Below are 22,772 nucleotides of genomic sequence, written 5' to 3'. Positions count from 1 at the left end.
ACCCAGTCACCTGGAATCACTCCTGTCACCTCATGGGTAACGTGGGAAAGTTCAGCTTAAAAGACTAAGCCGAATTGCAATAACCACTGGTGCTTCAGCACGGCAGCAAGGCTCTGCCTTGGCAACCTTCCCCCTGGTGTGTGGAGGAACAGTGGGCTTGGCTCCTAACCTTGGACTGGCCCGGATGGCTTGGGTCACAGGAATGGCATGCTTCAAGGGAGGAGGCGGAGGGAATAGCAGGAGCGTCTTCTGAAAATATTAACCCGTCTATTTGGAGACAGTTGGCTGCCTTTGAAATCTCTCCTTATAGATCTATACTTAGCACTGGGGCAAGGAGCCTGCGCTGGGGGGTGTGAGGGGTGGGCTGGGGGAGGGTTCCCTGTGAAGCCCCACGCTTTTGTCCTCCCGCTGTGCTCCTGCAGGCTTGGCAGTGGGGATGGGGCCATCCACCGCGCCCGGAGAGGGCTCCCAAGCCCCCACCTCACGTCCCTTCACTGTACCCCAAGCTCATGGGATTTTGGGGATGGGGGGAGAGAGAAGTTGGGACATATTTTTCTTCTTCACTTGTTTTCTTTTTTTTTAATTTTTTTTTTATTTGCCTCCTTCCCCTTGTGGCCCCCCTCCCCCTTCTAAATAGGAGATGTTCTCAGGACAGCGCCCAGGAGACTGGCTGGAATCAGTTTTGGAGGGTGATGCACCGCGACAGCTAAAAGTTGGATAGGGTTTCAGCAGCTCCTATATAAAGCAGAGGGGACTTATGTCACTGCACTAATTAAATTCCATCTGGGTTGTTCCTCGGGGTGTTTTTGAGCCTGGCACCCAACTCAAGCAGGCAGAGAGGCCGAGGGACAGCATGATGATGGACCTTTTTGAAACTGGCTCCTATTTCTTTTACTTGGACGGGGAGAATGGAGCCCTGCAGCAGCTGGAGATGGCTGAGGGATCCCCACTGTACCCAGGCAGCGATGGCACCTTGTCCCCCTGTCAGGACCAAATGCCGCCAGAGGCCAGCAGTGACAGCAGTGGAGAGGAGCATGTGCTGGCACCCCCGGGACTACAACCCCCTCACTGCCCCGGCCAGTGTTTGATCTGGGCTTGTAAAACTTGCAAGAGAAAGTCAGCCCCCACGGACAGACGGAAAGCAGCCACGCTGCGGGAGAGGAGGAGGCTGAAGAAGATCAACGAAGCCTTCGAGGCTCTGAAAAGGCGGACTGTGGCGAACCCCAACCAGAGGCTGCCCAAGGTGGAGATCCTGAGGAGTGCCATCAGCTACATCGAGAGGCTGCAGGACCTCTTGCACAGGCTGGATCAGCAGGAGAAAATGCAGGAGATCGGGGGGGACCCCTTCAGCTTCAGCCCCAAGCAGGGAAATGTAAGCAGTGCGGCTCGATTCCTCTCACCGCCCTGGCATCCAGCTGCGAAACCGCCGCTCCCGTCCCCTCCCTCCCTCCTCGGCACAGCCTCTGCGGCGGCCTCGGCCGGGCGCGCAGGAGGCTCCCCGAGGAACCTGCCAGCTCCTCCGACCTCCAACGGGCAACCGCGGTGCGCTTTACTAACACTCGTCCTCTCCCCGTGTCTCCCCCCTCCCCCGCCGCCTCCGTGTGTGTGTGTGTGTGTGTGCCGCAGATCCCCAGTTCGGACTTCCTGAGCACCTGCAGCTCCGACTGGCAAAGTGTTTCCGACCATTCCCGCGCCCTAGGAGTCAGCCCCAAGGAAGGTAACTCGCACCGCGGCCGCCGTCCCCCGTGTGCGCGGCGGAGCGGCCGCCGCCGGGCCTTGCTCGGCCGCTGGGCCCTGCTCGGCCGCCGCCTTGCTGCCGCCCGCCCTTTCCCTTGCCCTAACGGTCGCGGCTGCCAAGGGGGGTCTCACCCTCCGGCACCGGGGCTCTCCGCCTGCCGGGAGCCCTGCGCCGCGGGCCGGGCGAGGAGCGACGCTCTGCTCTTTAATCCCTTTTCTCTCGTTCAGCAGGAGGCTCCATCGTCGAGTCGTCGGCCTCCAGCAGCCTTCGCTGTCTCTCTTCCATTGTGGACAGTATTTCTTCCGACGAGCCCAAACTGCCCAGCGTGGAGGAAGTGGTGGAGAAATGAGTCTGTTTGCCCTGGTAGTATATTTAACGGAGATGGAGCCCCCACCCCCTTCCCTCTATAGCTAAGTAATGAAGCAAATTAACACAGTGGAAAGCCCGGACAGGGGCCTTGGTAAGGTCGAGTGAAGGTACACACCTGCCCCAAAGAAAATGGCCCTCACTGACTGGAGACAAACAGACTTTCCTTTTCCTTCCATTTTTTTTTTCCCTCAAGTTTTGTTTTCTTTAAATTGTGATGCATAGACCACCCCCCTCTTTTTCTTTTCTTTTTTCTTTTTTCTTTCTTTTTTTTTTTTTAATTTAAAGTACTTACCTATGTACCGGTGATGTGCTTTTTCTGAGGCTCTCACTGGAAAGTTCATTCCTGTCTGAGTGAAGCCGTTGGTTGCGTTCTGTGTTAGTCGTATTTAAAGAGTTCCCACCTCGTTTCCTTCCTGTAAATAATTTTAGTACTGTCTTTTCTTTTGTAAACATAACAAATATATATTTAAATGGTGGAATGTGATATTGTATATAAGAACAAGACGGATTTTCTTGGATTGTAAAATAAAGCTCTTTGTGTTACAGTGTTTCCCCCCACACACCTCGTAATTCAATAATAACCCGATCCCAGAGTTTAAACCCGCCACTGACTTCAGCGAGATCAAGCCCTGAAGAGTCAAACGTGTGTAGCCGAGGCACGACCCGTGTGACTGGGGGGCAGCTCTCAAGACGGATATTATTTTTTTCCCCTCATTTTCTCCCTTAAGGAGTGTCTCTCCTTATCTAGGGCTGTACCCACTGTGTCAGTAACTCTCAGAGGAAGCCGGGCAGGCACGGGTGAGTGCCTGGACAGGATTCTGCCATCTGTCTGGCCACCCGCAGCCCTTCACTCCCCGTTTCCTTGCCTGGAAAGCGGTACTGCTCCCCCAAAATGTCTGACTATGCTGCTTGCACAGCTCACCAGGCAGGGACGCTTCTTCAGCCTTGTCCTGCACACGGTGGGTGAGCTTAGAAAGGGGAAGCGCAAGGTCCTTGAGAAAGAGAGAGGATCAGTGTGGACCACCTTTTCCTCTTTGACACTGGAGGACTTGAACCCAGGCCTTGTTTACAGCAAAATTGGTGGGCCTGCTACCCCCACTGGGCAGCACAGGGCTGGGTCAGGAGCCCATTCCCTTCGGGGCAGTGAGCTGTGATTTCTTCCCAGGAAAAGTAACTCCCCTTGACTTTCCTGAGCCTGAGGGATAAGAGAATGGGGTCCCTCAGCGAGGAAAGAGTTAAGCGGCCGAAAAGGGGTTGGGGGAGGGTGGTGGCTAACAACATATGAAGCCTTTCACTCAGTGATGTAAAAAAACAGCCTCTCTGAGGACGGTGGAGCGGAGCTGTTCACATCAGAGCGTTACGGTTTGTAACAGATTGTTTATACCCCGGGAAGGGGCGACCACCGGGAAACTGCACGCTGCAAACCCCCCCCCCCCCCCCCCTTACCCCCCTCACGGCTCACCAGAGAGCTGACAAAAGCAGAGGGACGCTACTTCAGCTCTGCCCGCGGGCGCTCTCCCCCTCAGCTTTAACCCTTTATTTATTTTTTGGTTTTGTTTTTTGAAAGGTCACAACCGCGTTTCTGGAAGGTCTCCCCGTTCGCGGCCGGCACCGGCACGGGTCCGTCCGTCTGAAGGGGAAGCTCCTGAGAGGGGGCTGCCCTGGGAGCTGGCTGTCCCATCGCCGTGCCCTCCTTTCTCCCTTCCTGTGCCGCCGTGGCCAGCCCGGTTTTTAGAACGGTTCAGTACTCGCTCTCATCTCGCTCTGATGACATACTCTGTCGTAAGGAGTAATTGCGGCGGCAACGTAGTGAGACCACAGTATGTCCCCGTCCCCATCGTTTCGAATGAACCCCTTTGCCTCGGGGAACTTCGAAGTGGCGCTTCGGGGAAGTCGGGTTCTTAAGTGCAACCTTTACGTTTTAGGAAAGAGCGAAGATGCTGGAGTTTGCTTCTGTAGCGAAGGGACTCGCTCAGCAATCGAGTACGTCAGATGGGGGTAGCGGTCGTCTCTTTCCCTAATAACTTGCCACGGTCCCCGCCGGAAAGCGCTACACGCAGCACCGGCCGAACCAAGCCCCGCAGCAGGGCAGGAGCGGTGTCGAGGCACCCTGAAAATACCGCGTCACGCCAGCACCCCGCCAGCCTACTGTCAGATCTGCCCTCAGCACAGCGTTAACCTCAACGAACTAACCCGTCCGCCCGGTAGGACCCCCACGGCAGGGTCTCCCCTAGCAGCGGGGTAACTTGAGCGATTGTTTGGAGTAAGTTTTCCTAAAGGAAGGGCTTTATTCATTAAATAAAGAAAATACCTCCCGAAGAGACTCCCCGTGACCCCCGCGGCTGCGGCTGGCATGCCGGGCTTCCCAGTGAAGGTCCTCAGTGTGTTTGCAATTAAAATGTTTGTGTTTGATATTAATAACGATAATCTTTACCTAAGTCCCCAGCCAAAGCAAACAGGGCCCTGGAATCACAAAATCAAAGGGTAATAACTGGGTCGGGACAAGAGGTTTGTGATTTAATCAAGCCTTTTTCCGCACGGGTCACGCACAAAGTCATCGAAGTTTTTACACGAAGGCAAGTGACCCCTCCCGCTCCCTGCGCCCCGCGGCAGTTTATTTAACACGAGAGACGCAGGCTGCAGCGCTGCTCCCGGAAAGCCGAGCACCGGCTTCCCTCTTCCCTAACCAGCCCCGCTCCGCCAAGAAGCCACCTGCTCGCACCCCCAGGAGCGCAGGGGTGCGGGAGCGGGGTGGCCGCGGCAGCCGTGCGGGGTGGCCGGCCCGGGGAGGCAGCGCACCCACTGCCCGCCCCAGCGGCCTGCGGGGCCGGGAGCGCCCCGCCGTGCCGGCTGCACACGGGGAAGCGATGGGGTGGGGGGGGGAACGGGGCAATGCTGCTGCCTTGTCACCGCTTTCCTCTGAAGCGACGCGACCGAGTGTTTAAAGCCTGTTTTTTATTGTGCGTCTGTAGTTCTTCTCTATAAAACCGTAGAAGGGAGGCGGGAAGCCGGCAGCGAGCTTTAATTTCTGAGGTCGGAGTCAAGGCGGGCAGGCGTCGACCCAGCGGTTATTTCCACGAGGGAAATTCCTGTTTGGATCGCTGTTGCCTTGGGGAACCGGTACAATTTTTCCAAAGTTTCCACCTTTCTGTGGAGAAAGAGATGGAGAATGGGAGTGGGGGGCAGGGGAGGGAGGGGTTGAATAATTGAGCCATGTGCTCGCTGGGACGTCCCTCCGATAGCAGGAACTAGCAACTTTTCCCAGTCTGAAGGCTGCTAAAAAACCCCCTCGTGTCCCTTTGATCTCTCCTGGGAGTCCCAGAGTGTCAGCAGAGGCCAATGCCTTCTTCAGCTGTCTTCTATACAAATCCCTCTGGCAGGTACTAATGTGTTTACTTAGGTGCGCACGGTTCCCAGCGCTGGGGGGAACCAAACGTTTCTCACACGGACTGGAAGAGCCCGGCCTCACCCAGCCCAACTGGGAAAGAGTTTTGGTGGCGGAGGACCCCTCGCCGGCCGGCCCCGGCACCCACCGACCGCGGTAGGGGAGGAGGCGAGGGGCGAAGGCGGCACGGAGCGACGCGTCCGCGGCTTCCCTTGCCCCGACTTTCCTTGCCTCGGCCGTCGCCGTCCCCGCACGTTCAATAAAACGCATCCCTAAATAACGCTGTCGCTGTCTCGCACCGGGACCCGGGCGTGCGCTCCGGCGAGGCCGCGGGGGAACCGCGCAGCGCTCTGAAGAGGTGCGGGTGCAGGCGGAGGGCGCTCCTCGGGGCCGGGGCGGCGGGGGAAAGGGGGTGGGGCCGTCCCCGGGGACGGGGGCACGACGGGGCGCGCTCAGGTGGATCCCAAACACTTCGCGCTCACATACACACCCCGGCCCAGTGACTTATGGTGTCGGTCGTATTTTCTATGCTTAAATAGAAGGCATGGGGTGGTGGCGGCGGGGCGTGTGTGCGGCACGGGAGCCGCTGCGGAGAGGGGAGGGTTGGGGTGAGGAACACCACCTAAAGAGGTTCACCATTTTCGTTCACCATTTTCTCCTGCCCTCCGGGACTTGAGCCTCCTGAAATGCAGGACTATGTTCCCCTCCTCACCCACCACCTCCCCCACCCCCCCCCCACTCTTCCCCCCCCCGCAAGCAGCCTCATTAGCGAGCCTTGTAGTTTGTGTTTTCTCTCCCCTTTCTTTAGTTCCACTCGTCTACTGCACTTTTGCAAATTTGTTTGGAGATCACTTTACCAGAGGGGCTCTTAAGGGATACCAATTACGGATCTTTTTTTTTCCTCTTCCCGATTGACAGGGGCTTCCATCCTTTCCTCCCCTTCCCCCAGAACCTTCCAGGGAAAAAGGAGACAAACGTTCCTAGGTCCTCAAAAGACGTTTGTGAAAAGGCAACTTCCTTACCAAGCCCAAGGAGTTAAAAACTGCGAGTTAGAAGTTGCCGAATCTCTGCGTGCCCCGGGAGCGGGACGGCGGAGGTTGGCATTGTGCGCCGGGAGAGGAACCGCGGTGCGTGCTTGGAGAGGACCCGCTGAAAGGTGATCAGAACTGCCACCGGCACTCTAAAGATCAAGTTTATTTGTGCACAAAGCATAAATCTGTAAACACGTCTATTTTAGCCAGAGCAAAAGTGCTAAATCAAATTGTGCTTGCGTGTGTGTGCCTGTGTGTGTGTGTGTGTGTGTGTGTGTGTGTGTGCCCGCCACAGCCCAGGGAAGAGTTCAAGTTACCGCCGAGCAGAACCCCTCCCGACGGACGCCTTCTTAGGAAAACAATAGGGAGCTGCCCTGCTTCAGACGTGGCCCACCTCAACAGCAACCTGCACCTCGGTGCGGCAGAGGCCTGAAACCCTGAGCCTTCCCGTTTCTGTAGCTTTAGTTCCATTTAGCCCTTTATCAACTCTGCTTTTCCTACAGTATTCATTTCGGGGGTGGTGGTGGTGGGGGGGTGGTGGTGGTGGTAGTGATGTCCCTCTGTTTATGGCCCCAAATAAACCGAAGCGGTGCAGATGTAGCCTTCCCCAACCTTTAGATAATTATGCATCTGCTCGTAGGAAGAAGAATGTGTGCATGGGGGGTTGGGTGTTTTGGTGTGGAGGGGTTCTGTTTGGGTGCGTGTGTGTCTGTGTGTGCTTGTTTGTGGTGTGGAGGGGTTCTGTTTGGATGCGTGTGTGTCTGTGTGTGCTTGTTTGTGGTTTTTTTTTTTTTAATAAAAGTTTTAGCCTAGGAGTGAAATCCATCTTTTTTGGAGGGTGGCGGGGTGGAGAGAGGGGGCAAGGAGCATACGGGGGTCCCCCTAGCCCCATGCCCAGCCGGAGCTGCCGGCCCGGGCGGCTCGGAAGGCTTTCCGGCGGTGCCAGGCGGCTCTCGAAGGAGCTGTCCCCGCCTTGCTCACGTATCGAGCGGCTCCCGGAGACGAGCGGCCCGCCGTGCCCCCCGCGTTACCTCTCCCTGGAGAGAGGCTGACCGAAGGCTCCTGCTCCCCGGGCACACAGACCGGCTCCGCCGCCTTTGAGCGGCCGCTGGGTCGCTCGCTTCTCCCTCCGAGGTAGCCTGGGTCACATAATTTTTATTCCCAGGTAGGGAGGGTTTCCTTTGCCTTCTCATAATATTTGTCCTCGGCTACAAAAGCCACCTGGACGAAACCAAAGGATGCCTGCGCCTTAGCAAATGCCTGTTAAATGGCTTCATTACCACTCTAATGACCCTTGCACCGCTCCGCTCAGCTACTGCTGCGGCTGGGGCTCTGCAGAGCTTTTGTCCCCGGCTTGTGTAAAGTTACTTAGGGATTGCGGGGTTAGAAATTTTACACTTCCAGGGGGGGTTTGTTGCACTGGCAGCTGGGACGCATCTGTAACGGTACAAGTTTGCCTGAAAGCAGAAAATTAGCAAGCCCGGGGCACTCTGCTCGACTGTTGTGTCTCTAGCAGCACCCGGTCACACGAGTAGGAGAAGGAATGGGAAGGGGATTTGTCTCGGAGCAAACACGTACACTTTTCTTTTGTGAGTACTTTCCCCCCCGTGACCCCATCCGACGGCACAAAAATCTGGGTGTCCCCACCACCCGCGGCCCCCTTGTCTCTCCCGGCCACATGTAGCTGCGCATCTTTGTCCTCTGGTTTGTAAATTTAAACGGGTGGTGACATAGCTTTAACAAAGCGCTCCCCGGCTGGTGACATAGCTCCCCCAGAGAAACGAACAATATTAGGTCTGAAAAGAGGGGCAAGTAGTTTCAAGGGGTAAGTTGTTTCAAGTTAGGACTTGGACCGCGGGCCGTGGGGAATAAAAAGACGCCAGCGGGCACTGTAGGTGCAACGGGTGGGGGATCTGCGTTAATTCCCCCGGGTGTCTATCCCGCTGCAGCGTGTGATGGGAGACTGGGAACACAGGGGCGAGGAACGGCTCTGTAGGAAGCGTCAGCGGTTCGTGCTCCTCCACCGCCTCTCTTTTCTCTTCCCTGCAAATTCCCAGACTCGGTTTAAACTTTGGAGACGTCGCAAACCTGTTCTGGGGAGGTCATTCATTAGAGAAGTGCCCGGCTCACGGCTCTCCAAGGGAGTGGTGCGGAGCAAATTGTCTCCTGGGGACTGGAGGGGGCTTGCCCAGACAGCCCCCGGCAGGGGATGTGGTGGGATATGCTAATAAAGACTGGCCGCTGCGGACCAGCCTCCCTTTACATGTATATATAAGGGCCCCCCGCATCAGCCGAAGGACACTTCGCCTCAGGTCGCTAATTACTGAGGAAATTGCCCCAACGCGCTGCAGAGCCTCCTCGCCGAGAGCCGGTGCCCGCCGCCCCACGCTGTTGCCTCTGCTGCAGGGATGGAGGTGATGGACAGCTGCCAGTTCTCCCCCTCCGAACTCTTCTATGACAGCTCCTGCCTCTCCTCCCCGGAGGGCGAGTTCCCCGAGGATTTTGAGCCCAGGGACCTGCCTGCCTTCGGCGCCCACAAGCCCCCCGAGCCTGCCTGCTCCGAGGAAGAGGAGCATGTGCGAGCTCCCACTGGCCACCACCAGGCCGGCCACTGCCTCATGTGGGCTTGCAAAGCCTGCAAGAGAAAATCCACCACAATGGACCGGCGGAAGGCGGCCACCATGAGGGAGAGGAGGAGGCTGAAGAAAGTGAACCAGGCGTTTGAGACCCTGAAGAGGTGCACCACTGCCAACCCAAACCAAAGACTCCCCAAAGTAGAGATCCTGAGAAACGCCATCAGATACATCGAGAGCCTCCAGGAGCTCTTGAGGGAACAGGTAGAAAACTACTATCACCTGCCAGGACAGAGCTGCTCAGAACCGACCAGCCCCACTTCCAGCTGCTCCGATGGGATGGTAAGAAAGAGGCAGAAGCGATGGGGCTGTGGGGAGCCCAGGAAGGCCCGCGGGCAGGACCCTCTTGGCCCAGCATCATGGGACTGGCCGAATGCACTTAGGTATCAGGATCAGGCAGGCAGTTTGGGTTAAAACAGGCCCTTTCTCAGATTTAACGCTGAGCATGCACATGGGCTTTCCGGGAATGCACGGTGGGGGGGGGAGGCAGTAACGCTGCTAGAGGGCACCCAGCAAGCACCCCAGCCCCCGGGGCCTCAATCTTCCCCCCCCCCCCCCCCCCACCTTAGCGCGGCTCAGGAGAGGGGCAAGGAGGGGTAAGGCGTGGGGCGGGAGGAGACGGGGAAAGGGCTGCCCAGCGGCAGCCTGTCCGGGGAGCAGCTGCCCCGGGGGCGCCGGTGCTCCCTGCCCGCCGGGCTTTAAGGCCCTTTTCCTCCGGGGGGAGCGTCCCACTTGGGCCCCCGGAGGGACGGCGGCCGGGCCGGCACTCGCCCCTCGCTGTCTTGCAGGCCGACTGCGGCAGCCCCGTCTGGTCGGCGAGAGGCAGCAGCTTCGACGCTGTCTACTGCTCCGAGATGGCCCACGGTAAGCCCGACCCGCCGGCAGCCGCGGGCGCGGAGGGTGGAGGCGGGGGCCGGGAGGAGGGGTACCGCCCCCCTCCCCGCGGCACTTGGGGGGTGGAGGGGGAGGCCGCGCGGAACCCCGTTGTAACGCGCTAACGCGTCCCCCGCCCCGTCCTCCGGCCGCAGGCTATGCCGCCGACCAGAGCAGCGCCCTGTCCAGCCTGGACTGCCTCTCCAGCATCGTGGACCGCCTCTCCCCGGCGGAGGAGCCGGGGCTGTCCCTCCGCGACGCCGACTCCCTCTCGCCCAGCGCCAGTATCGACTCGGGTCCGGGGACGCCCGGGACGCCGCCGCCCCGACGGACCTACCAGGCGCTATGAGGGGTCCGGAAGGGCCCGCGCCCGCCGCCGCCTCCGGGGCCGCTGTCCTCCCGCCGGGGCCGCGCCCCTCGCCCAGCCGCGTCCTGTGAACGCTTCTCGGGCGAGAGGGGCAGCCCCAGCGCCGCTTGGCCCGCCGCCTCCCTTCGGGGCTGGGGGCAGAGAGCCCCCCCCGGGCCCTGGCTTGGGGTTCCCCGGGGGCAGACAGACCCTGGGGCTCGGGACACATGCGCTACCCTGGAAAGCCCGCCGCAAATAAAACGTGCTGTAAGAGACCTCCTTGGCCTGCTGGTTCTTTAACTGCATTCCCTGGTTTTGGAGGGGGGTGGAGGGGGAGGTGTTGTGTGACAGGGAGACCTGGCTGCGGGGTGCCCGCCAGCATCCGTGTTCAGCCTCAGAGCGGACTCGGTGACCCGCGGGTCCGGCCTGCGCAGGGACCTGCCTGGTCACGGCTGTCCTGAGCCCGGAGATGCTGCGTCTTGCCGGGATGGGGTTGGGAGCTTCTTTCTCCCAGCGCGGGTGGGGTATTATTCTGAGACGGCTCACCGAGGAACGAAAATGCAGAGGGTCAAATTCTCCATTCCTCTCCTGTTATGGGAGATCTTCTGCAGGGGTAATATTTCATAAGTGTCGTTATGTTTGGGGGTTTTTTTTTGGGTGGGGGGTGGTGGTGGTGGTTTTTTGTCTTTGTTTGTTTGCTTGTTTTCCTGGAAAAAGCCCTTGGGTTTTTCCCTGGGTGTGAAGACTGAACACATACTTCAGGATTTGGTCCTAAAATTGCATGGTGACACTCCTCTGTGAAACAACTGCATGGTCTAGCCGTGATACCCTGTTGGGGAATTTTGCTGCCAGTGACTCTCAGTGCTCTTGCAGAGACAAATTTAGTAGAGGTAGTAAGAACAAACCACAAGTATCTCTTTCATAATCCACAAGGTACATTTCACAATATTGAGAAATCCGTACCCATCCCTTTGTGCCTGGTGCCTGTGGTCCCACCATCCGGGATGAAAATTCATGACTCTGCATGGGTCTAGAAATAGCCAGGTCAAGACTTCATGAGTTTTGTAGTTAATATTTTTTTCCCTTCCAGGCACTAAATCTAACTCTTCCTCCCATGAAAAATTTCTAGCCCTTTGCATTCTCTAGTTGTAATCCAAAACTTTTCTAACCCCCCTTCTCTCCCCCCCTGCAAAAATAAAGACAGAGGTGGGATGGAGATATGCCTTCAGGGCATCCAGGTCTCCTATGGTGAATACTCTGGATGGGAAGGGATATACACCTCAGTAGCGTGCGATAAAGACGTATTTGCCATTTGTGTTTATGTTGTTAGTGAGAGGTGGCCAAGGGGCCTGGAAGTGGCATTTCACCTCTGATAAATCTTTCACTTGAACTCAGCCCAGGTTTGTCATGTCACCAAAAATTACCACCTGACTGCTCTTTGGCAGTGTCTCTGAACTGAGAATGAAGGAGGCCGGGCTTAGGGATCATCCCATCCTTGCTGCACACTGAGGGGCTGCATCTCCCCCCAGAGGGCTACGGACAATGAAGTGGCACCTGAGCAGCTCAGCTGGGCAGCCGTCAGCTGTGCTTCTGACATGGAGCAAGGCCAGCCTGTCTCCTCCTGTTCTCCCTCCGCCCCCTACTTCCTTCAAAATCACTTTCTGCCCTTGCTGTGTAACCTTGAGGTAGGTGTTTTCTTTCCCACAGAGTAATTCAGCATTTTACAGCTTTCTGCGTACATCAATAGGTCCCACGTAATCACTGGCTAGAAAAAGTTTGTAAACCCAGGGCTGAGGTCATGCAGGGGATCAAACAAGGTGTTTCCACACTCCTGGCACTACAGGTCCTTCAGGAGCATGCGAGTGCCTCAACCCAAACCCAGTCTTTCGGGGTTACGGGCGATCACTTCCTGAGCCTTCTGTTCATAGAAATCCTTCTGCAAGACCGTAAACATCAGTGGCTTTAGTGACCATTTTTCACACATTGCTGCAGCGCTGCGGTGCTCCCTCCTCTCAGCCCAAATACCGTCCCAAGGATACTGCTTATGGCCAGGCTCTAAAAATCAGCACAGATAATTTTCAGTGATGGCTTAAAATGAGCTAAGCTGGAGAACTTTCAGCATTTCATTCTGCACCTTGGCAAGCGATCGCCTGTGAAGCATGCAGAGTAACACAAGCAAATCACATGTTGGTAATGTACACCTCTCTTCGGCTGGCAGACATTTTAAGAGTTGCAAAAAGGTCAATACTTCTGGGAAGTAGCTTTTCGGAGAGCGAGAAGTATCCCGTCTGCGGGATGTTTGTCCACAGCCTCCTCAGCCCTACTAGATCAGATTACAATCTGAGGGTTTTGTTCTACACGACTGGAAAACAAACTCTTAATTACAGGACATCTATAAACAAAGCTCCCGTGAGCCCAAAGTGTGCTGTGATCCTCAGAAGGAGTGGAAGGTAGCACCGTGAAATGACCTTTAGCCTGTGGAATGGGAAGAGCAAGGTGTAAAAGGCTGCTGGCTTAGGGAGATAAGGATGTTGGGGTCAGATTTGGGTTATTCAGTAATAGTAATAATCATCATCATAACTGGGACTGAAAAGAAAGGTTTGTACTCTATGTGAATTGCCTTAATTTGAGGAAGGCTGTGCCAACAAATGCATGAGAAGATGATGGTGTGGGAAACCTGAGCTCCGCCTCTTTCAACTCCTACTGCCTGGCTGCAGGCTGCAGCCTCTGGCAAGGGATGCAGAGACCGTACAGGCAGGTGGAGGGATGTCTCGTAGTGTCAGAACAACATAGCACAGAAGCCGTAAGCTTTCTGTCACTTGCTGCAGTGAGGGGCACGCTTCTGTGCAACTTTAAGAATAAAATATTTTAATTTTACCTCGAAAATGATGCTTTCTCAGCTTATATTGTGGCTGAGAGAGCTTTTATCTGTGTGTGTGTGTGTGAAGAGCTTCTCATATCTTTTACCTTTTATTAAGAACTCTAGAAGAGATCATTAGTGAAACAATACATATTTTAAACTCATTTCAAAAGGCTGCACTACAAAACTAACTGAGGAACGTGGCTAAGATCTCTTAAATATAACACCAGGAAAATTTTGACCCAATCTAAAGTACACTTTGCAAGACAGATTTCATCACAACTTTTCTAGTCACTTATATTTTTTTAATAATGCAGATCATTTGAGTTTATGTATTGTCTTTAGGTAGGAAAAATCCCCCTTGCTTTGTGTTTGTATTTTGGAGTTGCTTGTGTGGAAAAGCCACTCATTTTCCCTGTAGGAAAAGACCAACCACTTTCTTCTCCTGTGGTAAGGCTTTAAAAGCGATCAATTTTTAATAATTAGTTCTTGGAGGATGAAGGGGGTCTTCATTCTTAATGTTTGTAAAAATATGCCTAGGAACACCCCAAATTCATGGCTGCTTTTTTTGGGAAATTTAGCATCTTTGCCTTGCCAGCTCAGCCTGCCTGTCAGGAGCAGTCAGACTTAACCACAGCAGGCAGCCACTTCTCCCCACCCCAGACCTTCTCCCTCCCCTTCTCCTCTGCAGAGCCCTTGACTCGCTCATCACCTCTCCTTGCTCCTCCCAGCTGGACCTTGGGGTCCCACAGGAGGACCCGCAGCTGGCCAGCTGATGACTGCTGACCTCTGGCAGGCTCTGGGAAGGGTATCAGCCTTGCAGCTGGCCACAACTGCCTTCCTGGCAACTAAAGACCTAATGAGCTTGGCCAGCTGGAGCCTGGGCTGGGATCCTGATGACTAATTTGACCCTGTGTGAGGGATGAAGGAGTTCACCCCCAAATGTAGAGCAACGCATCTGTCTACCTGCTGCCCCAGGGCATCGGGGACAGGTTCCTCCTGCACCCAACTGGAATGAGTAAAAGACACCTCAGAGCTGTTTTTCTTGCACTTTATTTGAGTTTTCTGTTGAATATTAGCTTAGGCTTCACTAGTGGCCTTCTTTGCCCTCACTACATCTCATGCTCTTCTTCCCATTCAGTCCAAGAGACTCAGCTGGCCTGAGGGAGTCACCCCCCTTCCCAAACACAGTGCAATACATTTTCTCCTCGTTCGGCAGGTGCCTTCCTCCAGGAGCTCATGCATCCTGGGTGACCTCACGCCAAACCCACTGTACTGCAGAGTACAGCTACTTGGGATGCTTTCTGCTCCCCAGGCCCTCTGGTAGGCACCATCCAGTCCTGGTGCCTGGTTTCGTTTTGAGCATTAGTAACGTTTATGGACTGGCTTGCAGTCTGCTGGAAGATGCCTGTGAGTATGATGCTAAAGGCATTGCTCAGCTGTGCTTGGAGAAGGTGGTAGTGGGCATGATATGTAAGGGTCAGCAAGCCCACTGAGAGATCAGAAAGGTGGTTTAGTACCTCTATTAAATCGAGTGCATTTGAATTCAGTGCTCTCTGAGAGGCCTTCAAAGCTGGAGCAGTGGGTTTTCTCTTTATTTCTCTGACCTTCTATGGATATATCCTTTTGAACTGATCTTGTTTTCTGTTTTAAAAATCCATGTAACATACATGCTAAGCAGAAATTGTAGCCTAACAAGAAACCCTAAAATCTTTAGCTGTAATTTTTATTTTATTTTATTTTATTTTATTTTATTTTATTTTATTTTATTTTATTTTATTTTATTTTATTTTATTTTATTTTATTTTATTTTATTTTATTTTATTTTATTTTAAGTGCCAAATCCTACTGCTTGCAGTGGGACGCAGCTACCTAGCAGGGACTCGGGAACCTGGCAGAGGTCCAGCTGGAGTATAAAACTCAAGCTAGTTTGCCTATAGTACATTATAGGGAGCCAAAATGTTGACTAAATCAAGTTTGAATTCAGCTCATTGCCCTAAATTGTTTGATTATAAAGAATTTATTAAAAAGTAAATCAATATCTCCTTACTTAGCAGTGAGCAAACAGTAACTTCAGTTACACCTGTTGTACAGCTCAGTGTAAAGGCTTCATTACCAAATGCATCCCTGCTTCAGCAAACAGGTTATTTTATTTTTTTGTAAATTAAAGGATTTGAGTCTGCTGAAAACTAATTCTGTTCCACTCATTTCCATGTTTTAAAGTAACCATATATGCATATTTTGCATGTTTTTTTATTAACTAGAATGAAAAATTCTAGTGGTTTTTGTTGTTTTCTTGCCCAGTTTGCTATGCTGTGAAGATCTAGAAAGACAAACAGTATTTCTATTTTGAAAAGTATGTATTTCTACAATTGCTCTTTTGGAGCATCTTCAAAATGAGCTAATAGTGCAATTCTGAGCTTTGCTGCTTGAGTGCTTTGAAAAGCAGAGAAGGAAACATCTCTGCTGGCCATGCTGAAGGTATATCTGAAGTTATAAATCTGAAATCCCTTCCTCCAATTTAAGGCTTACCTGTAAACCTGTAAACACCTTTACAGACAGTAGAGATCACAGCAAAAATTCTTTCTTAGATCTAACTGAATTATCTCAGTGACTTGAAAAACTAGCTTTAAAAATGTTAGACCCCCTCAGAACTGGCTGGAGTAGAGATAGGCATCTAATGCATATACTGATAGGAGAAGGGGTAATGGCTTTAAACTGAAGGAAAGCGGATTTAGATTAGATATTAGAAAGAATTTCTTCACAGTGAGGGTGGTGAGGCATTGGCACAGGTTGCCCAGAGAACCTGTGGCAGCTCCCTCCCTATGGCTGCCCCCTGTGTTCAAGGCCAGGCTGGATGGGACTTTGGGCAACCTGGTCTAGTGGAGGGTGTCCCTGCCCATGGCAAAGGGTTTGGAACTAGGTGGCCTTTGAGGTCCCTTCCAACCCAAACCATTCTATGATGCTATGGTCTGGGAGGTGGCTGGCACTGGCTGGTCCTCACCATCATGATTCTCTCCTTGGTGGATAGTATCAAGCTGTCACTAGGAGCAGACAACCACACTCCCTTCTTTTCTGGGTATGTGCCTGCTAAAAGCTGTCATTCTGGTCCTACAACTGCTACGTTTCATTAAAGTTCTTCCTCAAATAAACAGCTGGGAGCCCTTCTGGCCTATTTTTCTGAGGTGTGTATAATATTGCAAACTCCCAAATGTGAATTTTTTAGTTCCAAATCTTCTGCAAATGGGTGACCATCATCCTCCTGGGCATCTGCAGGACCTCAGTAGTGAAGACTTGTGCAAGCACCTAAGTAGCTAAGATTTGAGCTCATAATCCTTGCATGGTTAAATGGGAACTCTTTGGGCTTCATTATGTGTTTAAGCATCCACCTTTATCATCTTTGCAAACTCTATGAGACTGTCAACCTGGTCATTACGTGGTGGAGGGAGTTCATTCCTGTTGTGTGACTGGACAAGGAAGACACATCCTGTGCAGGTGTCTCAAGCAGTGGGAAAGTAAACTGAAGCCCTTTGGTTGCTGGAAGAACAGGTGGCTTAACATCCAGTCTGGGAGAGAGCAACTGTCTTGTGAATTGAGAGTTCCTCTTGGAAGAAGGACCTGGTGACAGGAAAAAGAGCTCCTGCTGAAGCCAGAAAGGTGAGCACAGAGAGCTGGGAGGGCAGTTGTTCCACAGATATGCAGTATGGAGCAAAGGGGTGGTGACTTGGGGCAACTGGGAAAAGTTTTAATAACTTTTTAATAAGTTTAAATCCCCCATGCTGAGCATGAAGTAGAGGAGAAACCAAGTAAACAAGGGCTGAGACAGCTGTGTCTTACCAGTGCCTGAAATGCATATTTTTCACAGGGTACAAACTTCTCACATGTTTATTGCCTGGGCAAAATACAAAAAATGACTGAACTTTGAAATGTGAAACTTGTTATTTCTAAACTTCCTAATAAGTAGGACACTGGAAGCCCCTTTTGGAAAAGAGCTCGTGAAATTGGACTTCTTAAGCAGAAGTGGTCTGCTTTGAGGGGTATCCTGACCGTGTCTGCCTCCCACAGCCCCACATCTCCACCTCTCTCTGTCCTGTGGAAGATCAGGACTATGAGAAAAAAAAAAAAAGAAAGTATGTATTTTGGTGTATAGTCTTTTCAGCAAGAGCATACTTCCCCACATTCCTATTTCTAAAAGGAATAACCCTATCTTTATTAGGGCTTTTTATGCTCCTATACAAAGGTTTATAATTCACTTGGTTCCATAAGTAAGTTTGAATGCCATTTTGGTTTAATATATATGGGGAAAAAAGATCTTTCCCTTCATGCAAACTCTTTTAGTCAGAAATAGTGTGTTATAAAGTACAGCTAGACAGCAGAGTTTATTCTTGCAGCAACTCCACTGAAACCCCTGGAGTTTCACCAGGAACAGATTTGGGCCAGAAGGCCTAGAATATAGTTACAATATATTCATTTTCTCATGCCTCAGAAATGGACTGTTTATGTGACAAGCTGTAAAGTGATATTCACGATGACTGAAGCCTGAACAACATTAAAATATCCAGATCCTCTGCTCCAAATCCTCTGGTATCCGAAACTGTTCCTTTCCGTTCAAAAGGAGGGGGCTACCGCTGCCGAGGGTAAACAAGGGCAGAGGCACAGCTTTAGTACTCAGGCTGAAGTAGGACCAGCCTAGCTAATACCAAGACTCAGCTGCAGAGACCCCGTGCCCAAGGTGCTGCCCTGGCCCTGAGGGGCACCCAGCACCCTCCCTGCCAGCTCTGCCTTCCCGCTTCTGAGGCAGAAGGTTCCCAGGTTGATCCTTGCAGCTCAGCAATCCTTGGGAGTTTGGCTGCATCACCCCACCCCCCACCCCCCCCAAAGGAAAAAAAAATCAACAAGCCCTTTTGAGAGGAATTTTTCTTTAAATGGAAAATGCTGTGGAAAATTGCTTTTTATTGCAATTACAGTGGATCCAGCGGTTCACACAGCTTGCAGCGTGCTTGAGAGCCAGGGCCCACACTCTGTTCACACACTATGGAATATCGAGTACAGTCATGTTTTCTGTTTTATTTGGCCCTGTTTTCCAGAAGTAGGAGCTTGAAATCACACTGACAAGAACTGCAGTAATTTTTGAATGGTCTCGAATGCCAATCGGCTCTTACTGAATACCAGGATAGGTAGGAAGTGTGAGAAATTCTTGAAGAACTCTTGCTCTGGAGACTTTTTCTTTCTTTTTTTAAATTTAACCCACCTGTATGGTTAAAACTAGAGTGTAGTATAGAACCATTCACTTTTTAAAAAACAAATTTCAGACTCCTTAAAAAGAAACCAGAGATTTTAGAGTAAGATGCAACCGAGTTTATTTTTATATCCTTTAGAACCAGTGGAAAAACCTATTGACAGGCACACTTTATATACGTAAGCTTTAGCAAATTCAAGGCTTAAAAGTAGAAGGAAGGAGGTCCTTCTTTATGATTTGAGGGAAGGAAGAAAAACCATAAGGAAGAATTACCAGACTATTTATAAACTGACATAGGACTACTTTGTTTGGAGACTGGTCGTCCCATGCTTGACTGAGTCCTCAACCCCCAGTTAGTTTTTATTACATATAATTCTGGTATGTCAGATGTTGATGTCCTTTCCACAGTAGCTTTACTATCAAATTGTCATGTAAGTGTTTTGGAAAGCTCAGGAGCTTCACTGGAGATGTGAGAGGGCTCATGGCAGACAGTAGTTCTGCAGGTGTGAGGTCCTGCATCTTTTATGCACTGCTTGAGCCTGACCCTGAGATTTCAACTCTGATCTGGAGCTCAGTCTGATCTTGAAAGTCACAAAGGTATGACTAACACCTATAACTCTTCTTCCTCTAATTCCAGGAAGAACTGTCTGGAATATTTTGTGTTTATGAATGCTTTTAGGTTCCTGTTTCATGTTTCCTTTAGAAAAGAGAGAACCAGTGTATAATCCAGTTGTAAATATGGGTTATCTGAGAACTGTGTAAGAATCACTGTAAGAATTAGAGCAGCTAACGAGCATTGCTCCAACATCAGACAGTCCTGATGCTTGGCTGAGCTTTCCATCACATGCAGAGTGAAGCTGCTGAGCTGCTCCACACGTGGTCTTCCCTGCTGTCACCCTGTGCAGGGTGACACACCTGGGGTGGGGATTTCATGCTGTAGCATTTTAGTCTGCTTGGAATGCACCTGTGCTGCCTTTTACAATATCTCATGAGACCTGCAACACCCGATACATCATACCCCATGGGTCAGCACAGTCCTGAGCCGGTGGGCTCCCCTCCAAGGACTACACTCAGTGGGGTTTTCTGCCAAGATAATTCAAAATTTTCTAATGACATGTATCACCAGGCAGGGCTCGGACAGGTCCTGAGCTGACGTCAGTGCTGTTCAGCGTGGCAGACCTAGGCTCTTAATTTAGAGCTGGAAGAGGGGAGAAAAGCTTCTAGATTAATTTTGACACTGTAATTCTCCCACTACAATTAAATGAAATGAAGCAATTGGTAAGAGAATGGGGGAAAAAAACCCCACTCCCAATCCATATTGAAAGCATATGCTGTACATCCCAGCCAAGTGTGACTCAAATGGCTGTAGCCTGAAAATTGCAATTTATGAGCATAACACCGATCCACCAGAAAGTATAATGCCCTGATACTTCTAAAATTAAGGATAATTCAGCAAAACTTAGACATAAGAGTACTATAATCTCTTTCCTTTGGGCCGTAATGGAAGAGCCTACCTTCCAGTGACGGCCTACGCTTGCATGAAGTTTCACTCCCTCCACCTTCTCCAGGGAAGGCTGTGGCAGTTGAGGCACTTTTGGGCACAGGAATTCAAAGCTGTAGATTCCTTTTTCCAGTGGGATTATTCTTTTTATAAAGCTGTGTGCATGTGCTGGAAAAGCAATTTATTTTGTCACTAAGATGGGACAAAGCTACTCAGCTGTCACTGGGGAGTATTTGAAAGTGGAAATCTATTTTGGGGCTAGTAGTAGCTTTAATCATGGCAAAAATCTTTCTAGTTTGAATAAAATAATTAAGAAGTGCAGGATGAGGTCTCTCTATTTTTTTCCCAAAAATTCTGAAATTCCAGGGATAGATTTGTCTAAGGAATGTAGGATTTAAAAACCCTCCTGCTTTAAAACGTTGCAGTGCAGAATTTTAAATAAATGACTTTCAGAGAAATCAGCTGTGCTATTTAAAGCATTGAAATCTACAGGAGGCAGGCACTTTTCAAAAATCCTACGACAGGCAAAGGCTCAAATTCTCCAGTGGGATTAGGTGTTCAAATACATTTGTGAATCAGACTCCAGAGCCCCAGGGGGGGTGTTAGGGATTCCCGGTGCCAAGTGCCTTGCCTAACTTTACACAGCATTGTAAATACAGGAAATTCACAGCACACAGTGAGGCACCTGGGTGCCAGTGCAATGTCTGGGAGTACATTATGCAAAGCAGGGCTCTGCCTATGTGGCAAGAAGAACTTCATGAAGAACATGTCTTACTTAAATGCCTTAACCTGGGTTGGAATATAGTGCCTTCCCCAAGTCAAGACTATTCTTTCTTTCATCTGCTCTTCGTTTCATACTCTAATCAGAAATAAACTATTTACAAAGCAGATGGGGTGTATGTGTGAAGGTTTTCTTCCCTTTTATTGAATAGGTCATCACTTACAGCACTCACTCATCATGAGACATGAAGATGAGTCAGTGTCCTTCCATTGGTGAGAGTGCTTTGATTAGGAGAGAAGAGGGTGTTTTGGGGCATGGTGTCTTCAGTGCATATTTGAGCTGCATGGACAAAACCAGGTTGTCATTCCTGCACTCCACAGGGTGACTTTGGGTTCTCAGACATTTAATTTTCCCCTAAATCAGCTTGTCACACAGCTGAAAGCACAGCTAGGAAATGGTTAAACTGCTGCTGTTCTCCACCCTGTTAATGAGAGCATGTCCAGCCCTGTGACAAGGCCATTCATGTATGCTTGGGCATGTGATGGAGAGCAGCCTGCTCAGCCTGACTTCTGTGTGATGAGACGTATTTTAGTCACAGAGGAGGCATACTTCCCATTCTGCAGAGTAGTCAGGGTTAGGACATGCAGCCCATGAAAGCCTCCTCACCGGGCTGTGTGGATATGCTGGACCAAGAGCTTTGCAACCACTGGGCTGCCGCAGGAGGTGGATCTTTGCTTGGATGCTGGGCTGCAAACTGGAGCCTCTGCAGCAGGAATGGCCTGGGAGAGAGCATGGGCAGTAGTGACAGGGAGGTCTTAATCCATCACAACTGTTTGCTGAGTCACTCAGATAAATATTTCTAGACCTTCCTGCTTTCTAGAAGAGGTCTCCTTGCCAAACCTGATCCTCTTGGGGCAGGTTGGAGCTCTAGGATGACTGCAGCAAGGCTTCTGATAAGTATCAAGTGTACATACTGGTATAGCAGTGTATAACAACTTATTCTCTGCCTTTGCCAAGTATTGGAGGAGGGCTCTCTGCAGTGGTGACCGTGTATTTTGAACAGAAATGTCCAAGGAAGATGAACAGGTTTGCTTATTACACATGGTAGCTGCTGCAGCAACCGAGATCATTGAATGAGAAACAGAGAAAGAGAAACGTTACCTTACCCACAGGCATTTGTAATGTCTGCTGTTGAATTGTACAATGTCTGCACGGGGAGCAGGATGAGATGGGATCAGCAGTTAGCTCAGGCACATGTGCTGGAGCATGTTGTTTGCTGTGTTACTGAGAAAATTCAGCTGCAAAGCACGGTCTCACCAGGACACACCATGAGGCCTGGGGAGCAACCTGGGATCCTGCAGCAGAGCACAGCCTGTACAGGCCTTTTTTCCAGTGCTCAAGCAATCGGTGGCTTGAGCACCCTCAGAATGAGCACATGTGGGGGCAGCCACCCGTGGGGTAATGCCAAAGGACACAGCAATGTGCAAGCTGAAATTTTATGTCTCTGTGCACTGCAGGAGGTATAATTTGGCCCGATTCCCAACATGCCTGTATTTTTATGGCACCAGCATTTGTTACCTTTTTTTTTTAAACTTTATTTTTAACCTCTATCCATTAAAATTCTGTGTTAAAGTGATGAAGGGAGCAGAGATACAGGAGGGAATCAACTTTTTAAAAGGGTAAATAATGGCAGGACAAGGGGGAATGGATTGAAGGTTTATATTAGATATTAGGGGGAAGCTCTTTACAGAGAGAGTGGTGAGGTGCTGGAATGGGCCACACAGAGAGCTGGTGGATGCCCTGTCCCTGGAGGTGTTCAAGACCAGGTTGGATGGGGCCCTGGGCAACCTTGTGTAGATCCAGGCCTGGAGGTTGGTGGCCCTGCCTGTGGCAGGGGTTGGAGCTCTATGATCCTTGGGGTCCCTTCCAACCCATGCCATTCTATGATTCTACAATTTACAGTGGTGGCAGCCACCCATGTCAGGTTCCTGAGATTTTGCATGTTTAAGGATGTTAAAGCAGCAAGGTCTGTCTCACAGTGCACAGGATGCTGCTTCTAACTGTTTATCCTGCTTT

The 22,772-nt window shown here is 51.2% G+C and overlaps 2 protein-coding genes and 1 long non-coding RNA gene across 4 annotated transcripts; all 3 read left to right on the top strand.

The window, feature by feature from the left end:
- The first annotated feature begins 852 nt into the window (after positions 1 to 852).
- Positions 853 to 2,655, top strand: MYF6 (myogenic factor 6). Of its 2 annotated transcripts, none has more exons than XM_084273598.1 (3): positions 853 to 1,372; positions 1,627 to 1,717; positions 1,969 to 2,655. In XM_084273598.1, exons 1-3 carry the CDS (start codon positions 854 to 856, stop codon positions 2,085 to 2,087), a joined length of 729 nt encoding a protein of 242 aa, XP_084129724.1. In that variant the 5' UTR covers position 853; the 3' UTR covers positions 2,088 to 2,655. The 2 variants fall into 2 exon arrangements, with proteins under 2 accessions (XP_084129724.1, XP_084129723.1); XM_084273597.1 differs by having other exon boundaries at positions 1,966 to 2,655.
- A 770-nt stretch (positions 2,656 to 3,425) lies between these two features.
- LOC311204958 lies at positions 3,426 to 4,410 on the top strand. Its single transcript, XR_014618127.1, has 3 exons — positions 3,426 to 3,469; positions 3,675 to 3,927; positions 4,033 to 4,410. It is a non-coding gene; the product is annotated as an uncharacterized lncRNA (long non-coding RNA).
- A 4,521-nt stretch (positions 4,411 to 8,931) lies between these two features.
- Positions 8,932 to 10,645, top strand: MYF5 (myogenic factor 5; the record flags this gene model as incomplete). The annotated part of the gene is made up of 3 exons (XM_084267221.1): positions 8,932 to 9,438; positions 9,945 to 10,020; positions 10,185 to 10,645. The coding sequence occupies 3 exons, from the start codon at positions 8,932 to 8,934 to the stop codon at positions 10,376 to 10,378; spliced, it is 777 nt and encodes a 258-aa protein (XP_084123347.1). The 3' UTR covers positions 10,379 to 10,645.
- Between the last annotated feature and the right edge of the window lie 12,127 nt (positions 10,646 to 22,772).

Source organism: Gallinula chloropus, assembly GCF_964237585.1.
Source record: "Gallinula chloropus genome assembly, chromosome: 1".
NCBI classification, from domain to species: domain Eukaryota; kingdom Metazoa; phylum Chordata; class Aves; order Gruiformes; family Rallidae; genus Gallinula; species Gallinula chloropus.
This window is presented reverse-complemented; position numbering and strand designations above follow the sequence as displayed.